Source organism: Rhinolophus hipposideros, assembly GCF_964194185.1.
Source record: "Rhinolophus hipposideros genome assembly, chromosome: 4".
NCBI lineage: Eukaryota > Metazoa > Chordata > Mammalia > Chiroptera > Rhinolophidae > Rhinolophus > Rhinolophus hipposideros.
In genome coordinates this window covers 2,407,683-2,425,593 of record NC_138050.1, presented here as the reverse complement: position 1 = coordinate 2,425,593, position 17,911 = coordinate 2,407,683, and the positions used below count along the sequence as shown (strand labels likewise).

The following is a 17,911-nucleotide window of genomic DNA, read 5'->3' as shown; positions in this document are numbered from 1 at the left end:
AACCTTGTGCCAATTCACTGACGGTAACCAGAGATTATGGGAGTTTGCTCATATCACTCATTGTACCACTGCGAGAGGAAGTCGTATATGTGTGTTTTGTTTTTCATTTCTTTTCCGGTTACCCGAAAAGGCAACAATGGCTAGATACCCACAAACTGGAAGTACAAACTGCAGAGCCACGGGAGCAGTCAGGCTTTATGGAGGGTGGATGTGCCCGTGCAGTGGCAGGACTGTCAAAAAGGGGGCTGGTGGCTCTTTTTCCTCTTCTCTGGGCTTGTGGCTCTTTCCTTGTTCTGCGAAGATGCAGCTGAAACCCATGGAGATTAATCCCGAGATGCTGAACAAAGTGCTGGCCCGACTGGGGGTCGCCGGCCAGTGGCACTTTGTGGATGTGCTGGGGCTGGAGGAGGAGGCTTTGAGCTCAGTGTCTTCTCCTGCCTGCGCGCTGCTGCTGCTCTTTCCCCTCTCCGCCCAGCACGAGTACTTCAGGAAAAAACAGATTGAAGAACTGAAAGGACAAGAAGTCAGCCCTAAAGTGTACTTCATGAAGCAGACCATTGGGAACTCCTGCGGCACCATTGGACTTATACACGCAGTAGCCAATAATCAAGACAAACTGGAATTTGAGGATGGGTCAGTCCTGAGACAGTTTCTTTCTGAAACGGAGAAGTTGTCCCCTGAAGACAGAGCAAAATGCTTTGAAAAGAATGAGGCCATTCAGGCAGCCCATGACTCCGTGGCGCAGGAAGGCCAGTGTCGGGTAGGTGACAAAGTGAACTTTCATTTTATTCTGTTTAACAATGTAGATGGCCACCTCTATGAACTTGGTGGACAAATGCCTTTCCCGGTGAACCACGGCACCAGCTCAGAGGACTTGCTGCTGCAGAATGCCGCCAAGGCCTGCAGAGAATTCACCCAGCGCGAGCAAGGGGAAGTCTGCTTCTCTGCCATGGCCCCCTGCAAGGCTGCCTAATACGCAATGGGAAGGCACTGGGAGAGCTTTGTCCCTCTCTGCCCTTCACCATGAAAATAGATCCCTACCAGTGCAGTCTTAAAATGCTTCAGTTCTTGTAGTACTGCTGTTCTCCTTTGGTTCGGCACAGCTGTTCTCCTTTGGTTCGGCACAGCTGTTCTCCTTTGGTTCGGCAGATAGGCTCTTACCCTCCACCACACCCAAGTGCTAGCAGATAGCAGAGCTCAGCTGTCGATTGAGCCAAGTTTGGTGTGTGCTTCAGGTGGCGAAGCATTTCCCCTGTTGTATGTCTTGTATTTCAATATCTAATGCTTTAAATGGATACTTTGGTTTGTGTCTATAAGTTAAGGCCTTGGATGTGGTTTAAATTGTCTGTCCTTAAAACAAATAAAACTTTTCTGCTCATAAAAAAAAGGGGACTGGTTCTGGCTAGGTGCATGGCTGAATGGGCCCAGGGAACTGGAAGGAGGCAGAGCCCTGCAGTGACAGCAGGTGGCAGCAGCGAGCGGCTTCCCTGTCACTGTAGGTTCTAATCTGGACCCTGGACTCTGAGAAACCTGTCACCCAGTCATATTACCAAGTGGCAGAAACAGTCCTTGATGGGTTATTCAGCTTCTCAAAGAAACGGAAGAGGCCAAACTAACCACTAGTCTGTGGCCTTTTCCTGGTAAAACCCTGCCATTTCCATGACTTCGCTTTTGCTCCTGAAGACCCCCAGGAAACACTCTTTCCATGGCAGAGAACTATGTATGAATGTACCCATGGAGGGTACACACCAGGTGCTCATACTGAGACTTCTGGGCAGGGCTGACAAATTGGGCATCCTCATCTGACTCTCCATGTCTGCACTTACTTTTCAACACAAATCATTTTAACTCCATATTTTAACGAAAGGTTTAAAATAATTGCAATACTATATTTCCATATTCCTCTCTGGAATCTCAATAATAGCTGTTAGGAGACTACAAGTATTATGAACTTTCAGTTCTTTTGTGATAGATAAAAAACAAATAGAAAGTAGTGTCATACTTTTCAGAGAGAATAGAGTATGTGAAAACCTTCTAGAATATATTTCTCAACTTAAGGACATGGAGTCTACAAAACTACCACCTACTACACACATACACCTCGAGTTCCAAGGGGAAAAGGTCTCGGATGTGCCTGTGGACACTGTGTTCTTCTCCTTGGCACACCTGAACAGGTAAGCTCTCCAGGGCAGGGGGACTGCTAATCAGAACCGCTCACAGCCCCAGGGCAGGCAGCCCACTGGAAGATGCACCCTGGGGATTTGAAAAGACCAGAGACTCTGGTTCTGCCCCGTTCCTGCACTCTCTCAAAGAGAGTTCTGAGCTCATTTCCAGCTGTTAGAGGGGCCAAAGGAGCTCTCTCCCCTGATACCTCTGAAAGTCCCTGGGTGGGTCCAGGCTGGCTGAACCCTGAGGAGCGACCACAGTGAAGAGCGTTCTAGGGGAGTGGGACAGTCACAGGCGGGGACAGGTCCTTCCTTGCTGGTGGCCTGTGTCCCAGGTTCCCTGTGAAGTGGGGTGATGTCAGCCCTGAGGAGGAAAGAAGACAGACCTTAGGTTAGGCTGAGGTCCTGCAAGGTCTCCGGGTCCAGTGGGAACGGGGATCCCGGGGGACCCTCCAGTCTCCTTCCTGGTGGGGGTGCAAATCTCAAGCACAATGTGAACAAGTTGTTCAACACCCAGAAGCCCTCTGACTGTGCCCCACTAGTGTGCTTGACTGGAGCCATGGTGGTGGAACTAGTTGTAGTCCCAGGGGCTTAGTCCCCAGCGCCTGGCTATTGGTTAGACCACAGCTGTGCTCCTGCTGGTCTACCCCCCACTCCCCACCCCTACTCCCTGTGCCGGCTGGGGAAAGAAGCCATTCTGCAGGCTGTCTACCAGGTCCCAGTCGGGAGATTCAGGGAGCCTCCTGCTAAGAGGAAATGAGTCACTGGGCGTCCCCTGAGTCCCCAGGTCACCCCTTCAGTGTCAGGGGAAAGCGGCCACCGGGGCCAAGTGCCCCTGCATTTCCCCTGGTGTCAAGGGACAGCAGCTACCAGGACCAGGCACCCTGCCTTCCCAGGTGCGGGGTAGAGTGGAGGTCTGGAGGGGGAGGGGTTGGCACTCGTCAGGAATGCGGTGATGAAGTTGCTTGTGGGGCTGTGGAGATGGGTTGTGGTGGGGATGCGGGTGGGGTGGGGATGCGGGTGGAGGTGGGGGATGCGGGTGGGGGTGGGGATGCGGGTGGGGGTGGGGATGCGGGTGGGGGTGGAGATGAGGTTGCAGGTGCTCGTGCAGGGCAGGTGTGAGGATGTGGACTGCAGGGCGTGATTGGCTCTGGGTGTGGCCATGGGTGGGGCCCCTAGGTGACCTGCCACTGCAGGGCTCAGGCTCAGGAGCAGAAAAACTGGGTTCAGAACCTTGGGAGCCCTAATCTGAAGAGCACTGGGCTGCGAGGCTGGTAAGCTCGAGGGGAAGGGAAGCCGGATGGAAACGGCTCCTGGAAATTCTGCTAGGAATCTTGAGGAGCTATGGGCGCAGCAGGCGGGACAGCGTCTTGGGGACCTTCTGAGGTCCATTAGGGGTAACTGAGGTCCCTGGGCGGCTGGAGGACCCTGCAGAGCCGGCTTCTCAGCTGAGTGAAGACCTCCCTGGGGGGCAGCAGGAGGCTGGGGGGTGGGGGGGAATGCTCTCCTGGGGGTGTCTCCCTCAGGTAGGGGTGCAGCACTTGCTCCAGAACTTCAGGTCCGAGGGGTCCCAGGACTATGTAGACCCTGGAGCGCTCAGTGGTCACACAGCTGTGGGAGAGGGACGGAGAGATTTCCCTGGTCCAGCAGTGCCAGGCTCTCAGTTCAGACTCTTGGGATGGTTAGGAATGTTGTCGCTTCCTTACATCTCTTTAAGAAACATTTTCAGTTTTTCTGTAAAGAAATCGTGTCATGGTAAGTGCCAGGACCAGAATCTTTTTTTAAATTAGTTTCAGGTGTACAAAACAATGTAATTAATAGTTAGACATTTATCATTTATATTCCTCACCCAGTGATAACCCCCCCTCCCAATCTTCTACCCCTCTGACATCACACAGAGCCATTGCATTTCCACTGTCTCTATTCTGAATGCTGTACTCCGCTTCTTGTAAATATACATATGTATAAACTTGTAGTTGACATTCATTATTGTTCAGCCTCAGCTTCAGGTGGACAGTGCAGTGATCAGGCATCTACATCATCTCTGAGGTTAGGACCTGACTCTTGACCTATGTGCTGCTTACAGTGCATTCAAGTGCAGAAGTGGAAAGTGTTTCTGCCTCTGGAATGCTCCCCTCTTTTAGGGGTATCCTGACAATAGGTGGCAAGGACCCACATATTTGCTTTGTTTTCTGTACTCTAGTGGACAGAATTGGTCCCAGATGCAGAGATCTGGGTCCTGAATATTTGTGACCCAGGTTTTACAGACTAGTGGAGTTGCTGTTTTTCTTTTATAAATATATCGACAAAATGTGCTATTCATAAATTGTTATATACAGAGGCCTGTCTTTCATTCTACCCCCCTCCTCCCCCCATCTGTCTGTATCTCTCTCTCTCTCTCTCTCTCTCTCTCTCTCTCTCTCCCTCCCTCCCTCCCCCCTCCCATCTCTGGCTCTGGTCACAACTACACGCTGCTTTGTTTTTGTCATGAGAATGTGTCTCCTGTCTGTCCCTCCTCTTTTCCGTCGCCCCCTGCCCTTAATCCAGCCAGGCCTTCAACACTCAGCCCCAGGCCACCCCACCCTTCCTGAGTCCCCACCTGTGTAGACGGGCCCCTTCCTTCTTGAACAACACTGTGAGCATGTCTCCCTCTCTAAGGGGGTCAGAGGCTCTCTAGTCCTTTCACTCACGTGCACCACCAGTGCGGGCCGAATGCCTACTGTGTGCACACATGGCCACAGCCCAGCTCCATGGGCCCGAGCAGCCATGAAATTCACTGCTTTCTAACCCACCTCCAGCTTTCAGTCTCCAGGTCAGTTGTATTCCCACGCCCGTGGAAACGCTGTTCTGTTCTTAAAATGCTCTCCTTTCTCCCTCCCATCTCCCCAAAGCCACATCTCCTGAGCCCAGCTCAAATGCCACTCCTCCCTTGCTACACCCTTTAATGTTAATACCCTTCTTCTCTGAAGTCCCTGTGCCCTCACATAGCTCCCCATCCTTATGCATTTTCCCACCTGCACAAGTGATCTCAAGACAGAGACCATAACTAAGGGGAGGATACAGCACGTGCAAAGGCCTAAGGGCCGAGTTTCAGGGACGACAGGAGGCGTGGTCCGCCCAGCCTGCTGGACCAGGTCCTGATGGGAGGTGCACACCAGGCATGGCTTTTGTCCTGTGTCCCAGACGCTGACCTCCAGCAGAGTCAGGGGCCTCATGACAGTCTGGGGCTGATGGGAGTCCCTCTGAGCCCAGCGGGAGGACTGTGGGTCTGGTAAGAGTCAGAATGGATAGCTTGGAGGAGAAGCGGGATGTGACCAGAATGGTGCCCTGACATCTGATGTCCATCACGGGAGGGTGGCTTGTTTCATGACCTGTTGTTAAGTTTCTAAATGAAAACGTGTTACCTTTAAGGACATGCAAAGTAGAGCCAATGCCACTCACAGTGTGGGGCACAGAGGCTGGTGGCACACGTGAAGGCTCAGGTTTGTCTACAGGTCTCAGGTGCCCAAACAGAGTCAGAAGTTTATTGTAAAAGAGGGTTAACGTTGGCCTATTTTTAGATCACAGGGAGTCAGTTTGGTTTGGTTTATTTGCCTCCACACTGATTCATAACAGTTAGTACCTTAAGCCTTTTACGATTTAACACCATGAGTTTCTTTACTTCCCCTGGAGGATTGTCTGTATACACACAGCTCAGCCCACACTCCTTACTGCACAGACTGGCCCTGAGCACGGCGCTCTGTCTTTAGGTCCTGTTTAGAGCACCTGGCCCGTTTGGTAAGAGGTGACATGGACAACACCTTGTGGTCTTGGTCCTCTGTGTCGCAGGAGCACTGTCATCTCACAAAGAGGGCCCACGGGTTTTACCTCCCTCCACCTGAGAGGCAGTCCACTGAGGATGACCATGGTCCCCACCTTACAGGTGGAGACTCGGGCACCTACCGGGGGATGTGTGGAGAGTGAAGCATTTATGTAACATGTGTCAAGTGAAAGAGAAAGTCAGTGATGGAGGAGGTAACAGGTTAAAATGGCAGAGGTATGACGGTGGCATGGGGATGGCGGCAACTGGGGAGAAAGCTGCTCTAACCTCACATGAACAGGAAGTGTGAGAATGGGGACTGGCCCACTGCACACACAGCCCCAGATCTCCTGGAGAGACCGTGCCTGCAAGAGAGCAGGGCGGCCTTTGGAGGCTGGTTTAACCTTGCATGGCATGGTACTGGGAGACATGTAGAGACAAACACAGAAACAGGGACACGCAAGGCATACACATGCATAACACATGTCCACATACATACATGTCCATGCACACACTGTCACAAAGACACATGTACACACCTGCCCACATGGGAAGATGGAGTACAACCACCCAATGACACTCTTCCAATGCCAATACAAGAGGACACCTGCCCCTCTGGGTGCTTTCACTACAGCTCACCTGACCCACCTGTGTATTAACAAGCGTGTCCTCTTACAGGCTGGCAGTCTGAGCAATGGGAGACTGGAGCCTTCTGGGGAGACTATTAGATGCCGCACAGGAGCACTCCACGGTCATTGGCAAGGTCTGGCTGACAGTCCTGTTCATCTTCAGAATCTTGGTGCTGGGAGTTGCTGCGGAGGACGTGTGGGGAGATGAGCAGTCAGACTTCACCTGCAACACGCAGCAGCCAGGCTGCGAGAACGTCTGCTACGACAAGGCCTTCCCCATCTCCCACACCCGCTTCTGGGTGCTCCAGATAATCTTCGTGTCCACGCCCACCCTCATCTACCTGGGGCACGTGCTGCATATCGTGCGCAGGGAACAGAAGAAGAAAGAGAGGGAAGAGCAGCTGAAGGGAGACAGTGACCATGGCCAGGACAGGCCCCCAGTACGAGATGACCGGGGCAAGGTCCGCATTTCCGGGGCCTTGCTCAGGACCTACGTCTTCAACATTGTCTTTAAGATGCTGTTTGAGGTGGGCTTCATCGTTGGTCAGTACTACCTGTATGGCTTTCAGCTGAAACCAAACTATATCTGTGACCGGTCCCCCTGCCCTAACCTCGTGGACTGTTTCATCTCCAGGCCCACAGAGAAGACCATCTTCATCATCTTCATGCTGGCCGTGGCCGGCCTGTCTCTCCTTCTCAATGTGCTGGAGCTCTACTACCTCGGCTGGAAGAAGCTTAAACACGGCATAACCTATCCGGTTAGCCCAGACACCCCTAAATCCAGGACGGGGGCCACAAAAGCTGACGGTGTAACCCCACCTTCCTTCCAATAGGCTCCATCCACCAGTGTTGTGGGGTGCTTGCCTCACTGTACTCACTCTGCCTCTTCCCTGGGACAGGCAATGACAGTCAGTCCCAGGGCACCTTCACCAGCTCAGGGGAAGGGCAATCCTGACAAATTCTATGACAGCAGCTACCACCTGCTGATGGCCGAGCAGAACTGGGGAGTGGCCAAGCAACAGATTTCTGGGAGGAAGGCCTTCCTGCCAGTGTCTACTTCTTCCTCCTTGACCCCTACAGGCAGCCCACCACCACCCCCTCGCGAGGGCAGAGCAGGCAGCAAAGAGCCTGTTCTGTTGGAGCATGGGGACAGCAGCAGCCTGGGAGAGAGCAGATTGGAAGTGACCCTGGACGAGGGGGAGCCTGCAGTGACCACCGAGGGGAAGCCTGCAGTGACCACCGAGGGGGAGCCTGCAGTGACCACCGTGGTAGAGATGCACGTGCCACCTTTGCTCCCCACTGACCCCAGACCGCCAAGCAAGGTCAGCAGTTCCAGCAGCAGTCGGGCCAGACCCAGTGACTTGGCCATCTAGGGGTGGGTTCTCCACACCGCTTTATAAAGACCTCCTTTCTAGAACCCAAACCCAAGTGCACTTCAGCCGAGCAGGTAGACAGTCTCAGGGGACAGAGAGCAGTAGAGTGGGAGGAGGGGATCACTGCAGGGGTCAGCCTTCTGTGTCAGCGCTTGCTATTCCTAGCACTGGAGGTGCTTTGGGGAGAACACGGATGCTTTCTGTGGGGAGGTGGGGGAAAGAGGGGTGCAGGGCTGCTGGCCTTTGAAGATATTCACGGCCACCCCACCGCCCAGACCCAGCCACTGCTGCAGGTGTTGGTGTCTCTGAGGTGGCCGTTCTGCGGGGCTGACCAGCACCCACTTCAGTTTGGGGCATTGGGTGTTCTGTGCCTGGGTTCTCCAGACGCCAGCAGCGCACTCAGCCCCACCTCTGTTTGACACTGTCAGCTCAGAGCTGACTTTCATTTGGGGTATTGTCTGACCTGCACTGGGTAACGATTCGAGCAAGCCGATGCAGGGTCATTTGAGATTCTGAACTAGCATGTGAAGCCCAGGATGTCCAAGTGCAGGCTCATGACAAGTGACAACGAGCAGCTCCCCTCCACAGGCTGAGATCCGCAGGCGAGGGCACACAGGTGGCTAGGAAGAAAGCAGGAGGAAATGCAGCCACACTTGAGATCATTGTGAGCAGCTGTGGAAGCAGAACTAAAAGTGTGGCAGGGACGCCTCTGTGTTGATTTGTGCTTTGAGTGGTCCAGGTAGCCCATGTCCCCACTTTGTATCTTTCAGGACAAATGAAAGACAAACAGTACTCTTACTGTGGACACTGATTGAGAGGGTGCTACTTTGTCCCAGGACCAGTAGTAAGGATTTGAAAGAAATGCTCCGACTTCCTGAGTCAGCTCATTACTCTGAGAATGTCCCAAATAAAGTGAAAGCAGGGAAAACTTAAGTGCCTTTCAACTACTTGAGATTGTGGCGTTTTTGAATAGGAGGTTAGAGGTTTACTCCTGCTGCCAGAAACATGAGTTGTACACATGAATCAGTAACCTACGCTTTTTAACAAGAAAAATAAACCTCTCCATGTTTCCCAGCCATTATTTGTGGGCAGCCTGTTTCTTTCTACAGTGTGACTAAAGTGTCTGGGTTTTATCCCTGTGTCGTGCGTGTTGGATTTCGTGCACGTGCCTGCTCGTCATCCCTGTGGATAACTGCTCTGACCGGGGAGGCTGTCAGTGTGCATGGGTGTGGCTGGAAGGTGACAGAATATTCTGGACCACACACGCGCTGCCATGTCCCAGTCACGGTGTGTCTGCACCTACGAGCAGTGGTGACGCTGAGCCTGGTTCTTGTTACACTTCTCACCTCCAACAGCCAGGGAGTGTAATGACACCTATTCAGAAAACACCCTACCCTTTCACTCTGATCCATTGCTTTTTATGAATCCCTTTAATTTTTGCTGATTCTGTTGCGACCCAACAATCTGATGATAACGCTGTGATTTCTTCCCAGATTCTTGTGAGCACCTGATTCATTCATGCGTTCCGCTGGCTCTGAGATGGGCTGGGTATGTCCCTATGTGAAAGGCGCTCACTTCCCATCCGGGTCCTGAGCCTTTCTCAGACAGGATGACCGGCAGGAGGAGCTAAGCCCCACGGAAAACATGTGAGTGACTATTTGTCACTTCTCCCTAGGCTGGCGCACGCTGGTACATGGTAGATGCTCAGAGAGCGGTCGTCATCACACAGTGGGTGCCCCCGGCTGCGATCTCCCAGCTGAGAAGGGCCAACAGAAAGTCCTTGGGTGCACAGCACTGGTCGTTTTAGACAATGCAGTAGCAGTTATCAGACAGGGACAGCACAGGTCCCTGAATAAGTGTCACCCTCACCCACTTCCTAGCTGTCACCATGGGAACTGTTCATGGCAACGGGAAGCTTCTGGTCACCCCCGATTAGAGTTTGGATGGGGTGGAGATGACAGAGACTATGGTTGCATTTAGGTTTTGCATTTTGAAATGGGATTCAGTCACCACATGTCATGAAGAGGCCAGCGCTCTGCAGCTACCCCCGTCTTGCTGATCCGCCCAGAGCTGGGAGGAGTGAGGAGTGTAAAAGGAGACCCACCTACCTGAAAAGCAGTCATTACACAGAGTAACTTTGCAACAGTGCCTCTGGTATTTCTTCAGGTGAGTGTATCAAATAAAAGCATGTAGTCCAGCATGCTGTTTGAGGGACTGCAGCCCCCAGCTCAGCTCCTTATCCCTCCAGGGGATACAGGGCGTGGGAAAGGGTGCTGTCTCTCTCCAACCAGTCATTGTGAGTGGGGAAATGCACAATCCAAATTGCTCCCTTGGGCCAGATTCCAGATATATTTTTTCTAGCCTTCTAGTTATTTGGAAATTTCACTAAAACGATTTTCTCTCAATATAATGGAATTTTTTCAATCCTAAGATTATTTTTAAACTCCAATATATGCCTATTATATGTACACACATTATTTTTAATCTGCATGTTACCGGAGAGTGGGCCCTTCTCAGAACAATGTTCAGTCTTGGTTTCCACACCGGCGACGAATCTGGGCCTTTGAGCAAAACTGGGAATCTTAGCTGTTCCAGCTGCCCTCTTTGGTGCAGTGTCCAGGTTCTTGGCGTCTCGAGCAATGAATTGAATGAGATACCGAGGTAAAGTAATTGTCACGCAGGGGACCCTGCTCGCTGCGCCATTTGTCGTGCAGGGTCTCAGCTCCCACTCCCTGCCCAAGAATGCAGGACACGGTAAGGCCAAAAAGGAACACCCACGGAGCCATAGATAGGGGAGTCAAACCAATATATTCTCGCTGGTGGCTGGGCTGGAGACACAGGAAGCAGGATCTACATAATCTGCCTAACAGCAGTCCGCGCTTGCCAGCCACCATCTTCTTGCTAGCCCCCATTCCTTTCTGCTAGCGTAGCCACAGCCGTTATATTAGTGGCCAATGGCCTACGGGTTACAGCTGACAGCCAACTAGCCACAGCTGCTGGCCCTCTGATCACAGTTGATGGCCATTTACTACCCGAGCCAGCACCTTTCTATGTGAGGCCGAGAGCCTGGAAACTGTTTTTTGGGGGCTTTGTCCCCACAGTAATGGAAGAGCAGTTTATTAGAAGAAAACGAACACTCCAAAGGGTGTAGAGCAGGCTCTGAGCAAAGGCAAGGCTCAAGACAATCAAAGCACAATGCTCAAGAGGCAGCGGCAGGCAGGAGCCTGGGGGTTTTATCTTTTTTTCTCTGGGATGGACTGTTCCTCTCCAGGCACTGCACAACTTGATTGAGACCAGTGATTTACAAGAGGCTACAACCTCATTTTTTAAATTGCCCTTTGTTCCTTCCCAGAATTCAGTCTGTTAAAATGATATTAATGAAATTCCAGACATATGTATGATATTATAATGATGGTGTAATGAGACCCAGGTGAAATGAAAGTCGTTGTGGCCTTTACTGCACAGGTGTGGGTGACTGGTTTAATCTAGTTGGGTATTTTGTACCCATTTTTTTCCTCACAGGGTTAGATAATTACAATGAAAAGGGGAAGTTTGGGGCAGAGAGGGGAGGTATTTTGGGCAGCCCATCTTGTGGGTTGTGCTGGACGTGCAGAGACCTAATGCCTGTTTCTAACTGCCTCCCTTGTTTTTTACCCTTGAGAGTCGTGATCCCCATACATCTCTATGGGGAGTTGAGGGCAGGGGGTCTCTTCTGCATCTGCTTCAAGCTGGGAAGGGAGGTAGAGCTGTCTGTCGTGCGGGGTGACAGTGGGGTCTCTGGTCCCACTCCCCACATAAGAACAAATGATATGGTGAGGCCAAAAAGGAACACCCACGGAGTCATAGGTAGGGGAATCACACCACTATAGTCTCACTGGAGGCTGGATTCACACGACGTGCGACCTGCTGTCCGCTTTTCTGCCAACTGACCGACTCCCCTCGCTAACTGAGATCTACCGTGCTAGCTGCAATCCGCGCTTGCAGGGTCAGCCACCATCTTCTTGCTAGCCCCCATTCTCTCTGCTAGCGTAGCCACGGCAGTTATGTTAGTGGCCAAGGGCTCACTGGTTACAGCTGACGGCCAACTAGCCACAGCTGATGGCCATCCAATCCCAGTTGATGGCCATTTACTACCTGAGCCAGCATCTTTCTATGTGAGGCCGAGAGCCTGGAAACTGCTTTCTGGGGCTTTGTCCCCACAATCTGCTTCAAGCTGGGAAGGGAGGTAGAGCTGTCTTTACCTAATGGGGATTCACGGAACTCTTGTGCTATCTGTTCTTACATAAAAAGAAGGGTCTCTTCTTCCTTGGTCAGGGTGCACTGGAAGCCTCTCTGGGATATAACTCATATCCTGACGACCCCTAATGAGGACAGACAGATGTTAGTTAGTAAATTAAAAGTGCTGCTTCAGGAGTAGAACTTATAGCCCAATTATCTTGATTTTACCCGGGGGTTAGTTATGGACTGGCCTGGAGAAATGTTAACACCCATTTTGTCTCTGGGATGGCATTTATTTATCCAAGAGTTAGGTCTAAAATGGCTTGGGGAATGTTGGGCTACAATGATTACAATTAACAAGCTTAAGTCACAGGCTTTTAAGTAGTTATCTGAAGCAGGGGTGAGAGACGTCCTGTGATTTAGGCCTTTGGGATAGGAATTAGAAACTGATGAGAAGAGTGAATAAAACCAGGGGCTAAGGAGCTAAGAAACTAGGGATAAGAAGACTTAAATTTCTATAGTGAGGGAGGCTTAAAACTTTTATAGAGAGGGAGCTCTCTCATATCACATACACAAGACAGTTATTCTCTTCCATCTCGTGTTTAGAAGCCCAGTCATCCAGTCGGCATTGTACCCTTTGTAACACTTAAAAGAGGTCACGCGTGACTACCTTGTTTCCCTGAAAATGAGACCTAACGGAACAATCAGCTCTAATGTAACTTTTGGAGCAAAAATTAATATAAGACCCAGTAACATATATATTATATTATATTTTATCATATCATATATCATATTATATAAGACCCGGTTTTATATTATATTATATAAGACCCAGTCTTAGATTAGATTAGAATAAGACTGGGTCTTATATTAATTTTTGCTCCGTAAGATGCATTAGAACTGATGGTCCAACTAGGTCTTATTTTTGGGGAAACATGGTACATTCACAGAGCTCGGGTCCATGGTTTAAGTTCTAAATCATGTCTGATAGACTCAGTGACTTTCTCCTGTTTAAAATTTATTTTACTAAGTTTTCTTTTCCCATGAAATCGACCAAAAATGGTACCTTAAATTTAAAAACAAAAGAAGAGGAGACAGAAAGGGAAAAAGAACCAACCAGAATAGTCTCATATTCCCTGGCTTTCCCTGATCTTTAAGTAAGTGCTAGAGCATAGGTTTCTCATACAAGAACACCTAGAGTAAGAACTATGAATACAATTGAAACATCCTATAAAAAATCAATCTGATGAGAGCTGGTATCTTTGTGTTTAGGCTTCCCCCCACCATTAACACTTTAATTCTTTAGTATTACTGACTCAAATCCTTTTCCTGAAAGTTTTTTCTTTTACACCTTTTTTTCTGATATTTGTAACATTCATTTATGGGTCTCGAGCAAAACAAATTCTCATAGCGAATATTGCAGATTTCAAAGGGTGAATGTTTGGGGGCTATTCTAAGTAAGTTTAAAATATAACATGTAAACATGAAAGTCAGAAAATGTATTTCTCTTCCAAATTTTGTGTCCCGCCACAAAGCACAGGTTTAGTCTCTCTGAGGTTCTTATTGCCCAGAAGATTAATTTCCCTTTGCGTTAAACAGTGTGATGACGAAACTTTTTATGGTGAGTTAGGAATTTAAATTATGCTACAAGCGGTGAACTCTTTCTAGGAGTATATTTGAAGATGTTTGGCATGGAAATGATGACTTAAATTAAGATATTTACAAAACTCTTACTACAACTCTGTCTCTGTACTCTAACAGTACCTTTCCTAGAATAAATTGTAACGGAAAATGACCATTTGATAAGTAGTAAAAAATGCCCTTAAATTTCAATCACTTGTTTTGTAGTTGTTTGTTCTTATTGGTAGAATCCGTGCGTGGGTTTTCCAAATAACAACTTTTATTAGTTTAGATATAATGAGCAAACCGTTCTTGCCTACACAAGAAGCTTGAGGAATTACTGCGGCGGCTGTTCTGCCTTTTCACAGGTCCCCACCGACTTCAAATTGAGTTTTCCAGGGTTCTTCGAGCAGTGCCACCTCATGGTACGTGTTCTGAGGAAATAACATTGGAAATGTCCACCGTGTCTGTCCCCAGGCCTCTGTGGGCCCCAATCCTCCTCAGCTCTGACGGGTTGAAGGCTCAGAGACATCCTTCCTCCTGCGAGGCTGGAGTTGGTGGCTCCTGGGAAAGACTTTCCTGTATGGAATTAGGAGGGGTGTGTGTTGCATCTTTGTTGTTCATGACACGTGGCAACACCTGTCATGTGTCTGAATCCAAGTCTCATCAGAAATGCACTTCCCACGGACACGATTCCTATTTTAACAGTGAACTTTGCGGTAATTTCCAAGGACACAGTGGAACAAAAGGAGACCGGCCTGGGTGCTTGAAGGCTCGAAGGAAACATAGCATCCAAAACTCAACCCTGCCAACATGAACTGGTGAAAAGTTCCCACATTTCACACCCTAAGTGCAAAACCTATTGTGATGGACGTTTTGGAAAAAGCCTCGGTGCTGTGGACAGGGAGGTGCCGGGCGGCCGAGCCCAGCTGGGGCTCCAGCTGTCCATCACAACAGCTTGGAGGATGGTGGTGGCTCTGTGTGCAGTGGGGGACAGGAGGGACCAGAAGAGGGGCTCCCGAGGACCGGCAGCCCCTGCACAGCCTGCACCCCAGGCCAGGGCCTGGCTTCCCGAGGGCGTGGGACCTGCAGGCGGGCACAGCCAGGGCTGAGGTGCACCCCAAAATGGTCTGCTTCTGGGCACTGAGCCCAGGGTGCGGGACGCGTTGTCTGTCCCACAGAGGAGGCTTGAAGGAGACTCTGCAATTCACATGGTCCCTTCAATTAGAAGGCATGCTCTCATTGAGGACCCATCACATTCCTGTAAGGCAGACAGTCTCACACCTGCGTCCAGACCTCAGACAGCGTCTGAATGCTGCACCTCTCCTTTCCAAGTAACGACTTCGGGAAAGCAGTTTCACCCCTTTCACTTTACAGATGAACTTTCTCATCTGATAAATGGAAGTAAAGTTGTGAGGAGTAAACGAGAAGGGACAGAAAATGCTTTGCATTGTGCCTGTCCCAGTGTAAGGCCTACACATTTTTACTTTTAATCTTTATTTTCAAACAATATAGATTTATACACACAGTTGAACATTATTCCACCCTCAAAAAGGAGGAAATCCTGTCACCGGCTACATCATGGCTGAACATTGCAGACATGGTCTGCAGTGAAATAAACCAGTCACAAAGGACAAAACTGTGATTCCGCTCACATGAGGACCCAGAGCAGTCAGATGGAAAAGGATAGAAAGTAGATGGTGGTTGGGCGGATGGGGACTTCTTACCTGGGGATAGTTTCAGTTTTGAAATATGAAAAGTTCCTAGGATGGACAGTAGTGATGGCTGCATAGCGACAGGAATTCACTCAGGTCCACTGGACTACACCTTTAAAAATGGTTATGGTGGTACATTTCATGTTGTGTGTATTGTACCATAATTAGATTATATATACATCGTTCACAAAAGCCAGAAAAGCAGCTTTCAGTTGAACTCCAATACAAACAGAAAGGACCCAGCACCTGCGTATGCGACTTGATGATTTGCACACAGCTAGGTAAGCGACACTCAGAGCAAGAAACTGAACTTGACTTCATCACAAAGCCTGCTCTTGCTTCGTTTCTATCAAAGCTGCCCACCCTTTCTTCAGTTGTCATCATTCACTCTCAGTCTTTTCCTGGTGGAGGTGAAGGAGGCCACAAGGAGAGGGAAAGGAGGACAAAGGTGGAAGGAAGCAGGTCCCTGAGCCAGGACTAACCCAGCTGCCCACTTCCTGGTCCACTTGTTTAAGAGCATTCAATTGAGGCTGGTCCCAACAAGAGGTTGTTAGCTCAGCCAGCCCTGAACATCTCCCAGAATTCCCCTTGTCCGTGGCCTGGAATTGTCTCTGAGACATGCATGTGTTTTCATTACCTTTTATTAGAGGGAACAACAAAACCGTGCCTCATTTGTAAATGTTTTGCAGCTGTTACTGACTGGGTTGTCAGTTTTTGCATGGTGAGTATGGAGGGAATGAAGGTGAGGGTCTGGCTACCTGGTCAACACCGTGGGAGCTGCACACATCCGGCCACTGGATCCCAACGGGCAGCACGTGCCAGAACCTCTAACAGGCCTGACGCCTCACTCACCACGTGGCTGCAGGCACCAAGCGGCTGTCCTTCCCCCCGGAGCACTGGGGACTGGTTCACCTGCCCACGTGCAGGCCAGTGTGAGTTCTGCATCCAGTCCCAGCCCTGCACAGTTCTTGTCCCCCCCCCACATCTGTGCCCCACCGGTGCCCAAGGTGGGGGCACGCTCCTCCCCTCCCCAGGCAGGACAGACAGCCTCAGGGGTCCCCACCGGCCTGAAGGATCCAAATATGCAATTCCAGGAGACTCTTTTCTGGAATACAGGAGGTGCCCGTATTTCTAAATTACCTTGAATGTTTCAAGTCAAAGAAATGGGAAAAAATGACCCTCAGCCAGTCATCTCTGGCAGGAGCTCAGAGGAAGTGTCCACATTTGTATAATAAGCCTTAGGAAAGCTCTCAGTCCCCACGGAGGAGGCAGGATGCCTGGGTGGGGGCAGGAAGCAAATGCCATCTAAGAGGGAAGAACGAGGGCGCAGCCCCTGGTCCCCTCCCTGCTCCACCATCAGGGTTTTGCCATGCCTAACTTATAGTGTCTACAGGGACACAAGGGCAGTGCTGACTAAATGAACACAAGCCCAGAGGTTGCCTGTCACGTGATGAAGCAGGATGATCCGAAAGCATCCTGGAAGTAAGAAAATTCATTTCCAAGATCCTCAAAAGACATTCAGAGGGCACATCCACCTGATTTTAGAATTTTCTCCAGTGTGTGTGAGTGTGTATGTGTATATGAGAGAGAAAGAGGGACAGAGACACACACACACACACAGAGAGAGAGAGAGAGAGAGAGAGAGAGAGAGAGAGAGAGAGAGAGAGAGAATATGTGTTGAGGTGGGGAGTCACTCATGAGCCACATAAGCTTTGTGCTTTCTCTAACTCTAAATAAAGGGAGAGACTCTGAAGGTCTTCCCCCTTCACATTCGCTCTGATATCTTAGGAATCTGTGGAGTGTGTCCCAGGAATATTTGAAACAAGAAACAAGAAACATGTGTTCTCCATACCTGCAGCTACAGAGAAGTCGAAAATCACTGGAAAAAGAAATCTTTGGGATCCCTTCCTCTTCAGTTCCCCTGTGCAGTAACCAGTCCCTTGTCACCTGCTGCCCTGAGGGCCTCACGTGTTTGTTTGTATGCTTGTCCTTGTTTGACCTCCCAGAGACAGACTGCTGCCCTCAGGGGGTGCCTGAGGACCTCTGTGCTGGGCTATGGCCCCACAGGGAGCGAACCAGGGGCATCACTGCATCTTCCTTGTTCACTGGCCCCACATCCATCCTGACTGCCCTCTTCTTGGCAGGTTTCCTTGACCCCCAGAAAGACAGGCAATGAAACTGAGACCTTGCATTCGAGGAAGACATAGAAACGTGGATATAAAAAGCAGAAAACCGTCTGACGAGGCTGTTCCATCACAGGGTGTCCAGCTCTGCGTCACTCAGCCCTGGACTCACCTCTCACCCCACAGCCCCATCTAGACCTCCAGGAGTCAGGCGTCGCTCGCATTGCGGCCTGACCTGCCGGCCCCTGCAGGGCCGCGCTCAGAGCTTC

The 17,911-nt window shown here is 50.2% G+C and overlaps 2 protein-coding genes across 2 annotated transcripts; both read left to right on the top strand.

Moving 5' to 3' along the window:
- Positions 1–266: 266 nt before the first annotated feature.
- On the top strand, positions 267–973 carry LOC308496760 (ubiquitin carboxyl-terminal hydrolase isozyme L1-like; the record flags this gene model as incomplete). Its single annotated transcript, XM_081046406.1, has 1 exon — positions 267–973. The coding sequence occupies exon 1, from the start codon at positions 302–304 to the stop codon at positions 971–973; it is 672 nt and encodes a 223-aa protein (XP_080902532.1). The 5' UTR covers positions 267–301.
- Positions 974–6,658: 5,685 nt separating this feature from the next.
- On the top strand, positions 6,659–7,966 carry LOC308496603 (gap junction alpha-3 protein-like; the record flags this gene model as incomplete). Its single annotated transcript, XM_081046128.1, is given in 3 exon segments — positions 6,659–7,404; positions 7,406–7,422; positions 7,425–7,966. Coding segments are annotated over 3 exon segments (1,305 nt in total).
- Between the last annotated feature and the right edge of the window lie 9,945 nt (positions 7,967–17,911).